The sequence below is a fragment of the Vulpes vulpes genome, chromosome 11 (genome assembly GCF_048418805.1).
Source record: "Vulpes vulpes isolate BD-2025 chromosome 11, VulVul3, whole genome shotgun sequence".
In the NCBI taxonomy this organism is placed as follows: Eukaryota; Metazoa; Chordata; class Mammalia; order Carnivora; family Canidae; genus Vulpes; species Vulpes vulpes.
In genome coordinates, this window is record NC_132790.1 from 42,226,644 (window position 1) to 42,243,523 (window position 16,880).

The following is a 16,880-nucleotide window of genomic DNA, read 5'->3' on the forward strand; positions in this document are numbered from 1 at the left end:
AGGCAAGATAATTTCAACACCCATTTTACAAGCTCTAAAAAAATAGCATGGTAACTACCTAGATTTTAGCACTAAAGTCTTAGTCTTCCTGTAAAATGGAAACATCCTCAATCCCATAAGCTAATGACATGACTTTTTGACCTAACATGCTTAAAAATATAGTACTTTGAGGAAAGATTGGGGGTCCTTTGGTTGTACTACGTCTTTGGGGTTAATATCTTACTACTTAGTCTGCCTCTCATAGGTAGGATTTGTGTCCAGCTTCCTAATTTTGAGGGTTTTCTGAGCTAGCAAAGGAAATATGCAATGATGAAGATCAGAGCTAAGGTCTGTGACCATTTTAGGCAAAGTTATATGAAAAGAAAATGTAAACGTGCTCTGCAAAATATGTTATAGCTCATGATTTATTGAGAGGGCAATTTCCAGATATTTGAGATGCAAGAGAACATATTTTTCCTCTTACAGACCAGGGACATAAAACAAGGAAATGTTCTAAAAAGCCACTCACTTACTCCTTTCCTATGAAAATTTCCTGCAAGGTTTGGAACTTCTTTTAGGAATTTCAGAGAAACTTGAGGGGCTCATAACATGCGTTATAATTATGTTCCATTGAATTTAACAGAAATTTAGTGAGTAGCTAGGTAGAAGACACTACAGAAGGAACTACAAGATTCTCAAAGATCAGGAATGTGCAGTGACAGACCTCAGGTCATTTGCAAGAATGAAAAACATGAGTCAGGAACACACATACCTTTAACAAAAGGCAGAGCTCCCAGAATGAACAGGATTTCAACAAGCAGAGGTAGGAAGACAGGAACCATGAGGATAAAGTTGTGAAGCTGAGAACATGTGGACCCGACTCAATAATTGGGAGAGTATCATGTCATCCAGTATATTGAGAAGTAAATGAGATGCGAAAAGTAGTCTGGGCCTGACTGTGGTGGCTCACACAGGCCAGGGATTATGTGCTTAAACCAATAAGTGGAAAAGAGCCACTGAGCACTTTTGAGAAAGGAACTCATCAATTCTGGGTTTAGGAAATGCTAATCTGATAAAAGGCTCTAAAATGAGGGTGAGGAAAGTTCCCAGAAGAGTATTGAAAAAGACTATAAGGGCCAAAATTAGAGTGGTGGCTTTGGGATTTAAAAGGAAGGAGCATGTCCATGTCTAACACCCACCCAACATGACTCCAATGGGGTGGGAGGGAAGGGGACAGGTGGGAGGGGTCAGCCCTGCCCACTAGCACAGTAGCAGAAGCCATGGCTGGACCTCTTAGCCAAGCCATATCAGTGCACCCACAGCTGTCACAGCCCAGCCATATAGTCCCACAAGGGGGACATCACTAGAGTTCCTGGTCCTGGGCACCAGCAGGAGCCCTCTACATAAGGCCACTCCTTCAAGTGTGGGAGACACAGCTGATCCACCTAACATAAAAATAAACACAGAGAGGAACACCTGGATGCCTGAGTCAGTTAAGTGTCTGCCTTCTGCTCAAGTCATGGTCCTGGGGTCCTAGGATCACACCCTGCATCGGACTCCCTGATCAGCAGGGAGTCTGCATCTCTCTCTCTCTCTTTCTTGATCTCTCCCCCTCCCTCAGCTCATGTTGTTTCTCTCAAATACATAAATAAAATCTTAAAAAAAAAAAAAAAGAAAACAAAGAACAAGACAAAGTGAGATGGCAGGGAATATGTTCCAAATGGAAAAATAAAACAAAGATTCAGAATTAAAAGAAACAGATAAGCAATCTATCTGATAAAGAGTTCAAAATAATGGCCAAAAAATCCTCACTGGACTGAAGAGCAGATGAAGAGAGTGAGAACTTTAACAAAGAAATAGAAAATATAAAAAAGAACCAATCATAGTTGAAGGATACAATAACTGAAATGAAAAATACTCTAGAAGGAATCAACAGCAGATTGGATGATGAACGGATCAGTGAGCTACAAGACAGGGTAATGGAAAGTACCCAAGCTGGACAGACAGAAAGAAAAAAAGAATTTTAAAAGAATGAGCATAGTTTTAAGCAATCTCTGGGACAACATCAAGCATACTAACATTTGCATTACAGGAGACTCAAAAGGAGAAGAGAAAGAGAAAGGGGTAGAAAACTGATTTGAAGCAATAATAGCTGAAAACGTCTATAACTGAGGAAAAGAAACAGACATCCAGGTCCAGGAGGCACAGAAAACCCCCAACAAGATGAACCCAAAGAAGTCCACACCATGACATATAATAATTAAAATGTGCAAGGAGTTTGCTCCAAGTGCCAGAAGAAACATGAGAGGAAGTCACCAAGAAATGAGGAGGATAAATGCCTCACCCACTGAGGGCTCTGCAGGCATTACATTACTGAGCGGGTGCAATTGGTAGAGTGAATTAATAGAAAATACAGAAATTGTTTCTCAGCATCTTCCAGAATGATGCCTTTCACTCTAAAGTTAATAGTTAGGTCCTCATATTAACCTCATATTAGAGAACAGGAAATAGAGAAAAGTGATCTTGTGGGAGAACTTTCCAATTTTTACTCAAATGTTTGTATTTCCATAGCCCTCAGATTTCTTAATTTTGCACTGCCATTCACTGTGATAATGTAAACTTGCTGTCCATGTTGGGGGTTCATTTTCTGAATATTTAATGAGGAAGTTGGTATCATGACTTCTGTGCTGTGCTGTGCTGTGCTCTCATGGAGCAGATACTAGAATAAACTTGGGTTTTCGAAGTATCAATCTTGTCAGAGGAAATAAATGGCTGGCCCAGTATCTTGAAGCATTATTTGCTCTGAGAGGATAGCTCCTTATGAAGGAGCAGATTATTTATCTGAGAGTAATGTTCATAAAAATAACCCATGAGAGCTATTAAACAGAGGTCTTTCAGACCAAACCACATTAAATGTATCTCTCCAGTTGTTTTTTTGTTGTTGTTGTTTTGGGTTTTTTTTTATCTCTTCTGACTCATCCTAGCTTTCTGCATATGCCCCTTATTGAGAGCCATGAAAAGGGACTTGGGAAGCAAAGTGAAGAGAGGAGATAAGTTCTCAGCAAAGTGTTATGGATTAGGTACTAGAACCATGACAGAAATGCATGCTGAGAACTCTGGGTTAGTGGTTTCCTGCATCTTTATGGGACAAACTCCAAGGGAGTGTCATTCACACCACTCTATAAGGATCTCACTGCATGCTCACATGGCATTTCCTTGGTATGTGCAGTAGAGAGAGAAACAATATTCTGTTTTCCTCTTCTTATAGACCATGAATCTTAGATTAGGACCCCATCCTTATGACCTCATTTAACCTAATATCTCCTAAAAGCCCCATCTCAGATCCCTGGGTGGCTAAGGGGTATAGCACCGGCCTTCAGCCCCGGGCATGATCCTGGAGTCCTGAGGTTGAGTCCCACTTTGGGCTCCTTGCATGGAGCCTGCTTCTCCCTCTGCCTTGTCTCTGCCTCTCTTTCTGTCTGTGTGTCTCTCATGAATGAATGAATAAAATCTTTGAAAATAAAAAAAAATTAAAAAATAAGCCCCATCTCCAAATACAGTCACATCAGGATTAGGTCTTCAGCATATGAGTTTTAGAGGGACACAATTCAGTGTACAGCACTCTGTCACTCTCCTGTGGATCACTCACCTTGGTGAAGAGAGCTATGATATTGTGAGGCAGGCCTATGAGAGGCTCACATGACAAGGGACTGAGTCTCTATTAGCAACTAGATGACTGAGCTTGAAAGTGGACCACCCACCCCTGTTTGAGCCTTCAGATAAAACTGCATTCCCATGCAACAGGGAAATGAGAAACCATGGGCCATAGCCAGCCAACTAAGCCACTCCTGGATTCCTGCCCCCACAGAAACTGTGACATACTAAGTATGTGCTGTTTCATGCTAAGTTCTGGGGTAATTTGGCATGGAGTAATAGAGAACTAGCATATTAATGCAAGTGTGTGGCCTTCGGAATTATGTCCACATATCCTTAAGAATCCCTTGCTATAGTCATTATCCTCCCACAGGCTCCACTCTGTGTGGAAAAAGCGCTCTGATGCAGGTCAGTGGCAACTAAAACAGGGCCCTCCCTCAAGAAGGAGTGGTTCAGACAATTTAGGAACAGGCTGCTTCGACATGGCAGGGTGAGTGGTGATGGGCAGCACATTGGCTGCTCCTTGTTGCTATTCTTGTGGTTTCCTGGATTCCTCCTGGGGCAGTAGGCCCACTTCTGTGCATCATACCCTAGCAGATCTTGGAATGTCACTCTGAAAAGGCCCTGAAACAAAATCCAATCCAAAACTTTTTTTTCCAGGTAGAGCAGGATCTAAAAGGAGAGTATCCTGACATCTCAGTCCAAGGCTCTTTTCTATATTATAGTAATTTTTGCCAGAAGATGTTCCAAGAGGGATTCAATTCTGATTCAACCTGTCTGCTCTTAAGTACCATCTATTCTATGTCTTTCCTAATGCCTTAGAGCTTGTCACCTCTAAGCTGCATAGGTCAGTGATTTTAATGTGTTTTTTTTTCTTCCCCAACGCTCTGTTATTCTCTAAAGTATTAAATCTCTGAAGGTAGCTGAGGGACTATTAAAATGTTCATAAAAATTAAATAATCCCTCTAAAGACAGTGAGACATAAGCCATTTCTGGAGCATTTGTGGTTGAAACTCTTTGTTGTAGATATCAAAAAATTTAATGTTATGTTTGAAGCCTTTCTCCAGAGATCCCAAAACAGACACCTGTAATCTTCCTATGGCAGAAGAGCTGTTGATATTCTCAGCACAGATGGAGAAACCGAGCTTCAAAAAGATTAGGTTGCTCCTTTCAAACTATCTGGTCAATGGAAGAGGTCCTGAGCAAAGGTCTCCGTGGCCCCATTAAACCCTGAATTCATGACCTCCCACCAGCATCAGGATACATTCTGCAGTCACACCTGTGACTAGATGGTGGACTGTGGCACCCCATCCCATCCTTGTCACATTGGCCTGTCACTTTGGCCATCAACATCATACTGTGGCTTTGGGAGGAGACAGATTAAACATTCCAGTTCCAGCCTCTATTAACTATCTAACCTTAACTAAGTTCCCCCTCCCTTTTGAACCCCAATTCAGGGAGAAATTTTCCTCCCTGGAGAAATGAAGATATGAATTCCTTGTTTTCCCACCAGACAATGAGCTCTTGGAGGGCCTGGGACACCAGCTTCTGCACCAACCACCCAATACCTGCTCCCTACCTGTATGCTGAACTGCCAAGTTGTTGAGAAAACAACATTAGATATTCCATGTTAACTCCCTAATGTTATGTCTGGTGTGTATGTATGTTCCTTCTGCCAGAGGCTTTCACTCACAGAGTCTGGACTATGTCATGGAGGAAGCCTCAGACACTGAAAATTACTTTCTCCAGACCCACTGGAGAGAATGTGAGTGCTTTCTATCACATAGAGCTTAATTTGGGAATATGAGATGACCCTCTATACCTAAGATTTTAGGATCCCTTCAGTTGATTAGAGCCCTAGGACCTACCCCCTCCCAAATTCCAGGATCCAACAATAGAGAAAAAGTAACAGTCAGACAAACCAGCTCCCTGGCTGTGCATGAGAATCCCTTTGGGAAATTTAAAAATAAACAGGCAAAAATAAATAAATAAATAAACAAACAAACAAACACAAATAAGCAAGTGCTCCACGTCCAAAATCTGATTTGGAAAGCCTGGAATAGGACTCGATATACATTTTTTTCCCCTCAAAATGACTGTGATACCTTTTCTGGTTTAGAAGCCTTTGCATTTGACACATATGAATTGTTATCATTATTATGGTTTTTAAAATCCTATTTCTTCCAGCGGCGCTTGGGTGGCTCAGTCGGTTAAACATCCATCTCCTGATTTCAGCTCAGGGTCATGGGATCATGAGATCAAGGCCTGAGTCAAGAGCCTGTGCATGGATCCTACTTTAGATTCTCTCTCTCTCTCTCTCCCTCTCTCTCTCCTTCTTCTGCCACCCCCACTCGCAGGCCCATTCTCTCTCAAAAATGAATGAATCAATCAGTCAATCCAGTTTCTTCCAAGTACAGGGTCAAAACAAATGAAATAGCTAATTCCTTCCAGAAAGAAATATCTTAGTGAAGGGTTTTGGCAATTGCCACCTATGGGCAGGGAATTCTGATTTCTAACTGTGAGTGGTGGTGTGATTCATTCCAATGAGGATGCTCACCCATTCACATGCTGCTTCATTCCTGGATGCTACAGGGTTGGTTAACAGGCCGCCGAGCTCCTCTGTGGGTCAGTCCCCATCCAGCATGCAGCAATGAGGACAGGTTTACGGGAGTGCTGGTGTCCTGGGAAATTTCCACCTAGTCCTGGGCATTTTGTGCAGACACCACAGACCCCCCACTTTGACTTCCTATCGCTGCAGGGTATGTTGAGGCTCAGTGGAGTGTGCCTATCAGCTTTGCCACAGGTTACTCACTATCATTTCACCTTGTGACACCTCCTTGACAGATGTAATTATGTTGTCCATCATCTGTGGTGAGCTCTTTAAATAACTTCTCACATGTTATGAAATGCTTCCCACTGGGACAGCCTCTTCATCTCACTCCTCTGGTCTCCCTCCTTCTCTCTCCTAATTCACCCATTAACCTACACCCAGCTTTTCATTTACTCCAGCTCTAATTGTGTATAACAGCTTTGGTAATAGGCTAGTGGTTCTGAAAATAGACAGCTTTGGCTCCTGCCATTCTAAACTTCTCGTTTAGCAATTCTGAGCCATTTTGCCCTTCTCCAAGCACCCAATATCATCATTCTTTACTTCGCATGTGTTCACTTCACCCAAAATGCCCCTTCTTCTCATCACTTCTATACTTTGGTACTCTCGACAACTCCTATCTTTCCTTCATGAATCAGTTGAGTTGTTTTCTTCCCTGAGAAATGTCCCTTGGCTGTTACTCTCCAATAATCAACTATATCCATGCTTGTCTCCTGAGAGATGGGAAACTTTGAGGGGCTATGATTTTTCTGTGCATCCTCAGTGCCTGAGGATTTATTGGGTGGAAGTGATTCATTGGATAGATGAATGATTGATCCAGTGGTCGTACATATTGACCCACTTAGGAAATATTTTTAGTGTTATCACTGGTCACCCAGTTTAGAAGTTCTATGCACCAATAAAGATGAAGTTTTGAGCACTTTGATGAATTCATTTACTTACACTTGACTGTCCCAGGCTTAGCAAAGTGCCAAGTCATAGATGGTAGGGAGGTTTGTGCCCAGATGGGTTGCAGCCTTTGAGGTATCAGGAAGATGGTGTCACTCACCAGCACAGCCAGCTAAATGGGAGTACAGTCTTTGCAGGTATACAGACCCCTTGCTTAGAAGGGCTTCATGATGTTTTAATGCTCTGCTGTGGCTATGCTGAACTTCACAACCTTTTTTAAAACAAGGGGCCCCTCATTTTTCTCTTTCTAAGAACCTCACAATCATGTTGCCAGTGCAACCCAGCAGAGCTGGTGCCAGCCCAAATGGTGAGTCCCCAGGAAGTCAATGGAATTATCATGATCTCCCTGATTCTATGACTGGGGCTACATTTTGTCCTTTTTGACTATTCAAAGATCTCCAAGATTCTTGACCCCAAAGTTGGTATTTTGCCTGGGGTAATGTGCCAGGGTTAGTCATCACTCAATGAAAACTTGTAAAAGGCACTTAAAACAGAAATAATCAGAGAGTCTACTTAAAATGTAACTTGAAAAATAATTGCAATTCTATGGACCTCCTAATGACAACTTTCTTTGATTTTATATCATCTGAAGGCCTCTTTTAAAGATAGAAAAAAAGCGGTCAGTTTGAGCTCTTTTGATGTAATGGGATTTTACTTGCCTCCCACAGACTATGAGAGGAGATTTGAAGCTAGCCATCTTCTTCTACAGCTTAATTTAAGAATACAAAATAGTTCAAAACAATGTATCACTTGAAATGACTTTGTGAGACCTAACAAAAAAATTTTTCCCTAAGTAAAGTCAATGTCTTTCAGGACACAAAAAAAAAATGAGCAGTGAAAATATCCAGAAAAAGAATGTTTATGCAACATATAAGTATCCTTTTCTACAATTACTTCAAATGGCATATATGTTGAGAATTAAACTGGCCTGAAAAGTAACTCAGAAATTTGACTGCTCTCCAAAATTGGTAATAAATTTTCCATTACATGATTTTTATAATAGTTCTTTTACTTACTAGAAACATGATCTGTGTCCACTGTATAAAACCTAGAGGCACCTGGGTGGCTCAGTGGTTGAGCATCTGCCTTTTGGCTCAGGTCATGATCCTGGGTCCTGGGATTAAGTCCCATATTGGACTCCCTGCAGGGAGCCTGCTTCTCCCTCTGCCTATGTGTCTGCCTCTCTCTCTGTGCCTCTCATGAATAAATAAATAAAATCTTAAAAAAACAAACAAACAAAAAAACCCTAGAGAGATGGACCAAAAGAAAAGTCAATTCTAACCATTGTTGCTATTTTGATGAAGTCTCTTCCACCTTTTTTCTTTACAAAAATGGACTCATAAGCTAGATATTGTTTTGTAACCTGATTTTTCCACTAGCTCACAAACATATTTCTATGTTGCTATGTATGTGTTCTTTTACATGGTGATGGTGATGTATATAGTATTCTGTGATATGTATGTACCATAACTTATTCAACCAGTCCTCATTCTGGGAAAATTGAGTAGTTACCAATTTTATTCACAAATGCAATTATCCATTTAGCAATAGTTTTTTATATATTTGTATTTGTTTTATGTAAATTTTTAAAGATTTTATTTATTTATTTATTTATTTATTTATTTATTTATTTATTTTAGAGAGAGAGTGCACACATGAGCACAAGGGAGGGACAGAGGGAAAGAGAGAGAGAGAATCTCAAGTAGACTCAACTCTCCACTGAGCATGAAGCCCAACTCAGGCCTCGATCTCATGACCCTGAAGTCATGTCCTGAACTGAAATCAAGAGTCAGACACTTAACCAACTGAGCCACCTAGGCTCCCCTTATGTACATTTTCAATATTAAATCTTTCCAACTTCTCTGAATCACACCCTTTTGGGGTTCTTCAGTTCTTTAACACAGGCATGTGCAGTGTGCATGTCACCTACATGCACTGTGTTAGCTCATACTCTTGCTCTGGTCCGCTGATCACTTCTTCTGCAATTCAATGTTCGTTGCTTTCTGACTCTGTGTGGGGTCCTGGACTCAGCACTGAGCTATAGAAATAACATTACACTGTCCCTCTGTCTAAAAGCCACATTAATCAAGTGGGAGAGAGGACATAACTAATGATAATGTACAAGTTTTGTTAAGGAAGCACAGAGAAAGGAGAAACTAGGGAAATTAAGGAAGCTGTCCAGAGAAGACCCTACAGAGAATATGTAGGATTTTGACAAGGGAAGGAGGGGAAGAGAACATTCTGAGTAAAAAGCAAGCATGAGCAGAGCCCTAGAGGAGTAAGTGCTCATGGAGTTTTCAGGAGTAGCCAGAGTAGACAGCATACGATGACAGTGGAGTAGGAGATAACGCTCAAAGGGCGGGCTGGGACCAGAGGTCACAGGATTGGAAAGGCATCCTCAGACATCTCTACTTCTGACTATAGGGAGTGAGCAATCAGTGACTATCTTCAGCAGCTGAGGCAAAGTGGACTCAGTTTTAGGAGCTGAACTCTGGTTAGGTTTGACCAGCAGGGGATGACAACTGAGGCAGTTTGCCATCAGGAATCTCTCGGCAACAGTCTAGGTGAGACCTGGCTACAAGACATCTAGTGATGTCTCCAAGGCAGAATCAAAAGAGCCCGCCATTCCAATTCAGATGGGAGACAGAATTTGAGGAAAGACACGCAGGAAACTCTAAATTGTCCTCCTCATCAAGTTGTAAAACTCCTAGGTTTAGAGATGGTCTCCTTTGGCTACCCTCAGCCCACTGCCTCGAATAGTAAAATAGGTGGCACTTGGCAAGTCCAGATGGAATGGAAGGGTCATGTCCAGTGTCTCCTGTGAGAAAGACAGAATCCTGCACTTCTCAAAAGTAACTACTGTCTTTTAAGGATAAGGCCGTCACAAAAGAATGCAATGACGTATTCAAGAACCAAAGCTTTGTTTATCATTTTTCTTCAAAGGATAATCCTTATAGCTTAAATACGAGCATGCTGTAGTCACCGAGTCTCGGTCATAAAGACTGTGAAAACTAAATATACTTGTGGGATTTCTGGCACTGATGAATAGGCATTAATGAAAGCAGGAAAAAGAGTTGGTTCAAAACCAAGTTATTAGATTGCCTGGGGCATGGGATCGGGGAACGGACCAAAATGGGACACGAAGGTACTGTAAGGGATGATTGAAATGTTCTAGATGCCAATGAGGGCCACAGTTCCACGGGGGTATACATGTGTCAGAATTTATGAGCTGGATACTTAAAATGTGTTCCTGTGACTATACATAAATTATGACATCTTAGTATAGCAATAAAGTTGATCAAAAAAAATAAGTGATGAAAACCAAAATTCAGAAGGTATCTAGAGTCTGATGGGTAAGATTGTTTCAGGTCATTTATTCCCCAGATATGTATTCCATATAAATTCAAATCTCTTTATAAAAGCCAGTTGGTAGGTATTTAGTAGAGGTTCCATCTTAACTGTGCCACCTAGAGGCCAGAACCGGTGCAACTGCTGAAGGGTGTTAAGGTTAATGTCATAGACAAGGCCCTGACCTGACAGTCATAGCAGCTGCCAACATAAAACCCCGGAGTACGCATAAAAGAGCTCTTGTGGTTTCCTGAAGCTTAGAGAGCTTGATGTTAGGAGGAGGGCAGAAAACATTTTTTCCAGTTTACAAAAATCTCAGCGTACTTGCCGCGTTGACTGTTCTCACCATTTGGTTTTGGTGCTGATTCTAACACCTCTAACAATCTCAAACATAGAGCTGAGTTCTTCTGACATTGGGTTAGATCCTTGGGATTGATCCTGCAGTGCGCATTATTTCTCACTGAGTTAATAAAGCCTTGCTATAAGCTGTATGCGTGAACTCTGAACACTTAACTGAATGGTATGAATTGCTGTGCTGTTTTCTTCCCATCCAGAAGATTCCAATAGCTCATTATGATTAGGCTTAATTTGGACTTGGTTGGTGATGAAGCCCATGTCTGCCAAAGCCTGGCAACTTCATGAGCACTTTGAGGGTGGGGGATGATCTTTTGGAAATACAAATGAAACTAGCTTTATCAGTTTAATTTGGAAATGGAGCACAGTCTGGAAGATCATCTTGGCCTCAACTGACCTGGACTGTCATTTTAAAAATGAAGAGACTTGAAGGGTGCTTGGGTGGCTCAGTGGCTGAGAGTCTGCCTTCGGCTTGGGTCATGATCCTGGGATCCTAGGATGGAGTCCTGCATCAGGCTCCCTGCCGGGAGCCTGCTTCTCCCTCTGCCTGTGTCTCTGCCTCTCTCATGAATAAATAAATAAAATATTTAAAAAACAAAAATGAAGAGACTTGTGACCCAGTGAAGAAGTTAAGTGACCTGTCCAAGTACACTTGTATAGTTTGGCCAAACCATGAGCCAGAGGCAAGGTCTCCTGTCTTCCAGAACTGGACCACATGTCTTCAAAGCACTCACTGTGCTTTCAAATGCCCCATGCCCCAAAAATCCATCTTTCCATTTGGATGAATTAGGAGAACCTAACGTCCATTCAGAAACCTTCCAAGGAAGAGAATATAGGTGCCTTTGGCCACCCCACCCCACAGTTTTACAGCATTCCCATACTGGGAATTTTTATGTGCTCTTTCTTCCCTCCAACTCCATCCCACAAAAATGCCACTACCTCTTACTTCCCTTGAGCAAATCAGGATTTCAACCATTCTCTTTTTACTTGATTTTAATCCTCTGAAGACCTGCTTGCTCCATTTGCCACAGTTATAGAAACTTGACTTCCAGTGAAAGTCGTACTTCTCTTGGTAGCCTGTCATTTCAGCGTTTTGAGAAGCTAAGTAGCTCCGTCCTCATTAAATTAGGCTCAAATTGGAGAAGAGAATTACATACTTAAAAACACAGACACAAAATGATGGATTACTGTTACACCTTAATATAACACATGGTGACATGGAGTAAGAGCATTAGACCAATTAGCAAGCAAGTTTTCTACTCGGGTTCATCTTTTCTGCTGGGTACGTAGCAACGGGATGGTGATTTGAGGGATGGCATTTATCATACGCCCTTGGATAGGAAGTTACCATTTTAGTGACACGACTTGCATTCATTTAACAAAGATAGCACCCATCACCTGGTAACACAGCAAAGATCCAAGTGCTACACCAGAAGTACTGGCTCTAAATTGGCATTTACCTGTCTGACTTTATTTCTAGAAATTATTGAAATCCATTGCGAGTGGGTCTAAGTGGGGAATTTTAATACATTCCAAAAATACATTCTGCTCTTTTCTTGAGAGCTACCAAATCATAAGTGATGCCATTTGGCAGGTTTGTTGAGGTTTTTTTTTTTTTTCCCTCCCCCTGTTCTGGTCTCGCTTCCATATCAGTCTGATTGGTAACAGAAAGGAGAAGGAAACAATAAATCTCCCAGTTCCTCCTGGTGTGAATGCCCAAGATACTGTCAGAAGCAGAATGTATGGGAAGCGGGGGGAGTTGGGGTCAGCAACTTGGAGGGGGGAGGGGATGGTTTTCTGCTGTGGCAAAGCAGAAAAACCCTGTCACCGAATTTAAATTAACAGAATCTGCCCAGAGGGGAGCCATGGTCTTTGTGTGGCTGATTAATGTCAGCCTTGTAAACGCAGTGCTCAGTGCTCCACAACAGGGCCAGCCCGCTGAGCAGGAAGCTCAGAGAACACAGCATCTCCCGCTTGGGGATGTGAGCAGAGTGGAGTGCCTCTGAATAGGGCTGGAAAAGAAAGCCGCAGATTGGGAACGTAGGTGATAGGTTTGATTGGATTTCAGCCGTCTGTCCCAGTGGAGGAAACACAGACAGCCTTAGAGGCACCTTCCCTTCAGGCCTTGCTGCCACAGAGAGCAGCAGTGTGCAGATCCAACCCCTACCTCTCCTCACTCAGCTCGTTCGGAGCACCACTGCTGGCAGAACAGTGAGTCATAAATTCCCTTCTTCCTAAATGATCTCCAGATCTAAAGAAGAAGCATGTCCAGGGGCAGATCTCTGGAAATCCGTAAGGGGATTGGCCTAGGGAACACAGGATCTTGTCCCTCATGCTCACCTAATAATGCTAGTGGCAGCAGGCAAATCCCTCAGTCCTTGGTTTATGCATCAGTGAAGGGGGTCTTGTTGTCAGCAGATGCTCAGATGAAAGACCCTACATGAATTTCCTGCCCCATCTTATTGTTAGTAAGGGTGGTGTTCCATACGCTGGGGGTGGAAGTCAAACTCGCAGGCAGTGTGTGGGATTTGAAAACCTGTGTGGTATATTTATGTCAGTCGCTGATGTGTTTCCATAAATCTGTTTTTGTGACTCTGAGAGGTATCCTGAGAGCCTCTAATCAGCCAAGGCAGCTTCTGGCACACACAACCAGCTCTGGCACCCAGGCAGGGTTATTGCAATCCTGTGCATATTCACCCCCCGGAATTGTGGAAGGATTTAATCTTGGAGCCATACTACAAAGAGCCAGAAAGCATCCCCAAAACCTCTGCTCTTATTTCCAGGGGCAGCAAGGGAATAGGAAAACCTTGTTTTTAATCCCAGTACCAATAAAATCAGAAGTTGATGTTTATATATCTCAGGGTCGTTGTTTTGAAAGAGAAATAAAAGTAAATGATGAAACTTTGGAAAAAATGGACTCTCTGGCATGGAACCAAGAACAAGCTCTCAGTGTTGACCTTTTGGTTAAAGCCACATAATGCAATTTATGTCACTCCCTGCAGATAGATGATTTTATTGGTTTGCTGGGAATTTTGGCTGAAGAGAAATTACACATTGAGGGAGTAAAGTGTTTAACTCTTATTACTGCCAAATGTCTGACCCCATAGTGTGATGTTATAATAGAAAACAACACAGAGTGAGGCCCTCCCTTCTAAGAGCTTACATTCTAGGAGTCCATGATTCACAAAAGGCATTTTCAGATGGCAGTCCTAGCTAGAGACCCTTGATTAATGACTGTATTCATTGAGAGCATGTAGGATCAAAATAATGTTATATCAGCCTGTAGCGTTGTTACATTTTGCCTCTTAAAAATCTTAATACCTGCTGAATTTGGGGTGCATAAACCATTTTGAAGTGCTAAGATCCTCTGATGAGGCATTCAATCAGTCTTCAGAACCTGAAGTCAATCTGATCATCGTTCACTAATTTGCTGGTTGTTGGTAGACATTTTCCTGGCTGATAGGTTTTAGCTTTGTGTATATTAAGGTAAAATGCTACTTTGCTAAGTGAATGCGTTTCTTTAAATCACAGAGTGGGAGGTCGCCCTCGGAGTAGATCTTCTCCCTTCCTTGATGCAGTGCTCGAGGCTCATGGCTGTCAGATTGCTCTTTTCCTCTTTACATTCCCTTATGGCCTCACCCATCTCATGGCTCTGTGTGGCACCTGATGGCTGGCAGCCCTCACATCCCTAGCTCCAACATGGACCTCTCTTTGGATCTCCAGCCTCCTGCCCAGCTCCCTACTTGAATCTCCACTTACACACAAAATGCCCATCTCGAATTTAATCTGTCCAAAATGGGGCTCCTGGTGTGTCCTCCAAATCCTCATCCTCCTGCAGTCCTCTCTATCCCAGCTGACAGCGGCTCCCACATTTCAGCCACTCAGGCCAAAAGTTGAATCATCCTGGGATCTTCTCTTTCTCTCACACCTCGTCTCCTGCCAGCCCCACCATCAGAAAACAGTCTTTTCTCACCACCTCCGTGTTCAGAACAGGCCGGAACCGACCACTTCTCACCACTCAGGGCCCACCGCCTGTGCAAGTCACCACTGTCACATGCCTGCATTCCTGCAGGAGTCGACCAGCTGTCTCTGCTTCCTTACTTGCTGCTTTTCTCACCCCTTACGATTAGTCTGGATGATCCTGTTAAAAATCTGAGTCCCGGGCAGCCTGGGTGGCTCAGTGGTTTAGCGCTGCCTTCAGCCCAGGGTGTGATCCAGGAGACCCGGGATTGAGTCCCACATCCGGCTCCCGGCATGGAGCCTGCCTCTCCCTCTGCCTGTGTCTCTGCCTCTCTCTCTCTCTCTCTCTTTCTGCCTCTCTTTCTAGCTCTCATGAATAAATAAATAAAATCTTTAAAAAAAAATCTGAATTCCGTCTCATGACTGCCCGTCTCAGGGCCCTTGGCTGGCTTCTCACCTCAGCACTACAACCCCACACAGTCTGCTCCCCAACCTGCTGTCACCCCGAGCCATCTTCTACTCCCTTCTTCCCAACCATAGTCACAGCAGCCTTCTTGATGATGCCCTCACATACACTCGAGGGACTTCCACCCCTGTCCTTGCCGGTCTCTCTTCCTGCAGTGTTCTCCTCCCAGACATCTGCACTATTCAGTCCTTCCCCTCATTTGGGTTTTTCTTCAAATGTCAGGGCCTTCCCTGACCACCTTAAAGTTACCATCCTTCCCTCTACCTCCCAAACTCTGTCTCCCCAGCACTCCCCATTCCCCCCTTTATGGCTTTAGTTTTCTTCCTTTTTACCCTCTAATGTACCATTTATTTGACTGATTGTTTGTTGTTAATTTCTTATGTACTCCCACAGAGTGTAAGAAATTCCTCAAGAAATGTTTGACCCTTGGGGTGCCTGGGTAGCTCAGTGGTTGAGCGTCTGCATTCGGCTTAGGTCGTGATCCTGGAGTGCCAGCATTGAGTCCCACATCGGGCTCCCTGCATGGAGCCAGCTTCTCCCTCTGTGTCTCTGCCTCTCTCTCTGGGTCTCTCGTGTATAAATGAATACAATCTTTAAAAAAAACAAACAAAAACAAAAGAAATGTTTGGCTCTTGTCTGTTGCTAAAATCTCTAGCACCTAGAATAGTGCCCGATAGATTGCAGATACTCATTTACTGAAGAAATGAATTAAATCGTATTTCTCTTTCTGTGGCACATCTTTACCCACATATCTATCAGCATCTTAGAGTTTTTCTTAAAGATGCGTGGGGTTCCCTAATATATGAAGAATACACAACTATTTATGATATTTGTTGCTGATATTTTACATTTCTTTACCACTTAATTCCACCATATATTTATTAAACTTTCGTAGGACCAAAGCTGTTGACTTCTGTCATTGTTGTCCTTTGTCTAAGTCAGCAGAGATATAATATTCTAGTGAGTGCAGAACATCAAGCTGCACTCTTTCCGCTAACGTTCCTGCGTCTCCCATAGGCATCAACAGGAAGGTGGTGTACTCCCTGGTGGACTCTGCCAACGGGTTCTTCTCCATCGACAGCTCATCAGGCATCATTATCCTGGAGCAGCCACTGGACCGGGAGCAGCAGCCCTCCTACAACATCAGTGTCCAAGCCACCGACCAGAGCCCTGGTCAGGCTCTGTCCTCTCTTGCTACCGTCACCATCACTGTCTTGGACATTAATGACAACCCCCCTGTATTTGAGCGGAGGGACTACCTGGTGACAGTGCCTGAGGATACCTCCCCCGGCACCCAAGTGCTTGCTGTTTTTGCCACCAGCAAAGATATTGGCACAAATGCTGAGATTACGTATCTCATCCGATCTGGGAATGAACAAGGGAGATTTAGAATCAACCCAAAGACAGGTGGGTAAATGGCAGCCTATTTAGAATTCATATTTCTCTTAACCATCTAACCACCCTCTGAATGGGCTCTTTTTCCTCTCCTACACCTCTCCCAGTGAAAGCACACCTTCTCATGGCAGGACCTGCATGAAGACCCAAGGGTCCCTTCTGGTACTC

The 16,880-nt window shown here is 43.0% G+C and overlaps 1 protein-coding gene across 2 annotated transcripts in view; it reads left to right on the plus strand.

The window, feature by feature from the left end:
- The window catches only part of FAT3 (FAT atypical cadherin 3), a 654,685-nt gene that overhangs the window by 579,241 nt on the left and 58,564 nt on the right, over positions 1 to 16,880 (plus strand). For both annotated transcript variants that reach the window (XM_072726163.1, XM_072726162.1), the window contains exon 14: positions 16,335 to 16,724. In XM_072726163.1, the coding sequence (XP_072582264.1) occupies positions 16,335 to 16,724 (390 nt within the window). The remainder of the gene's footprint in view (positions 1 to 16,334; positions 16,725 to 16,880) is intronic.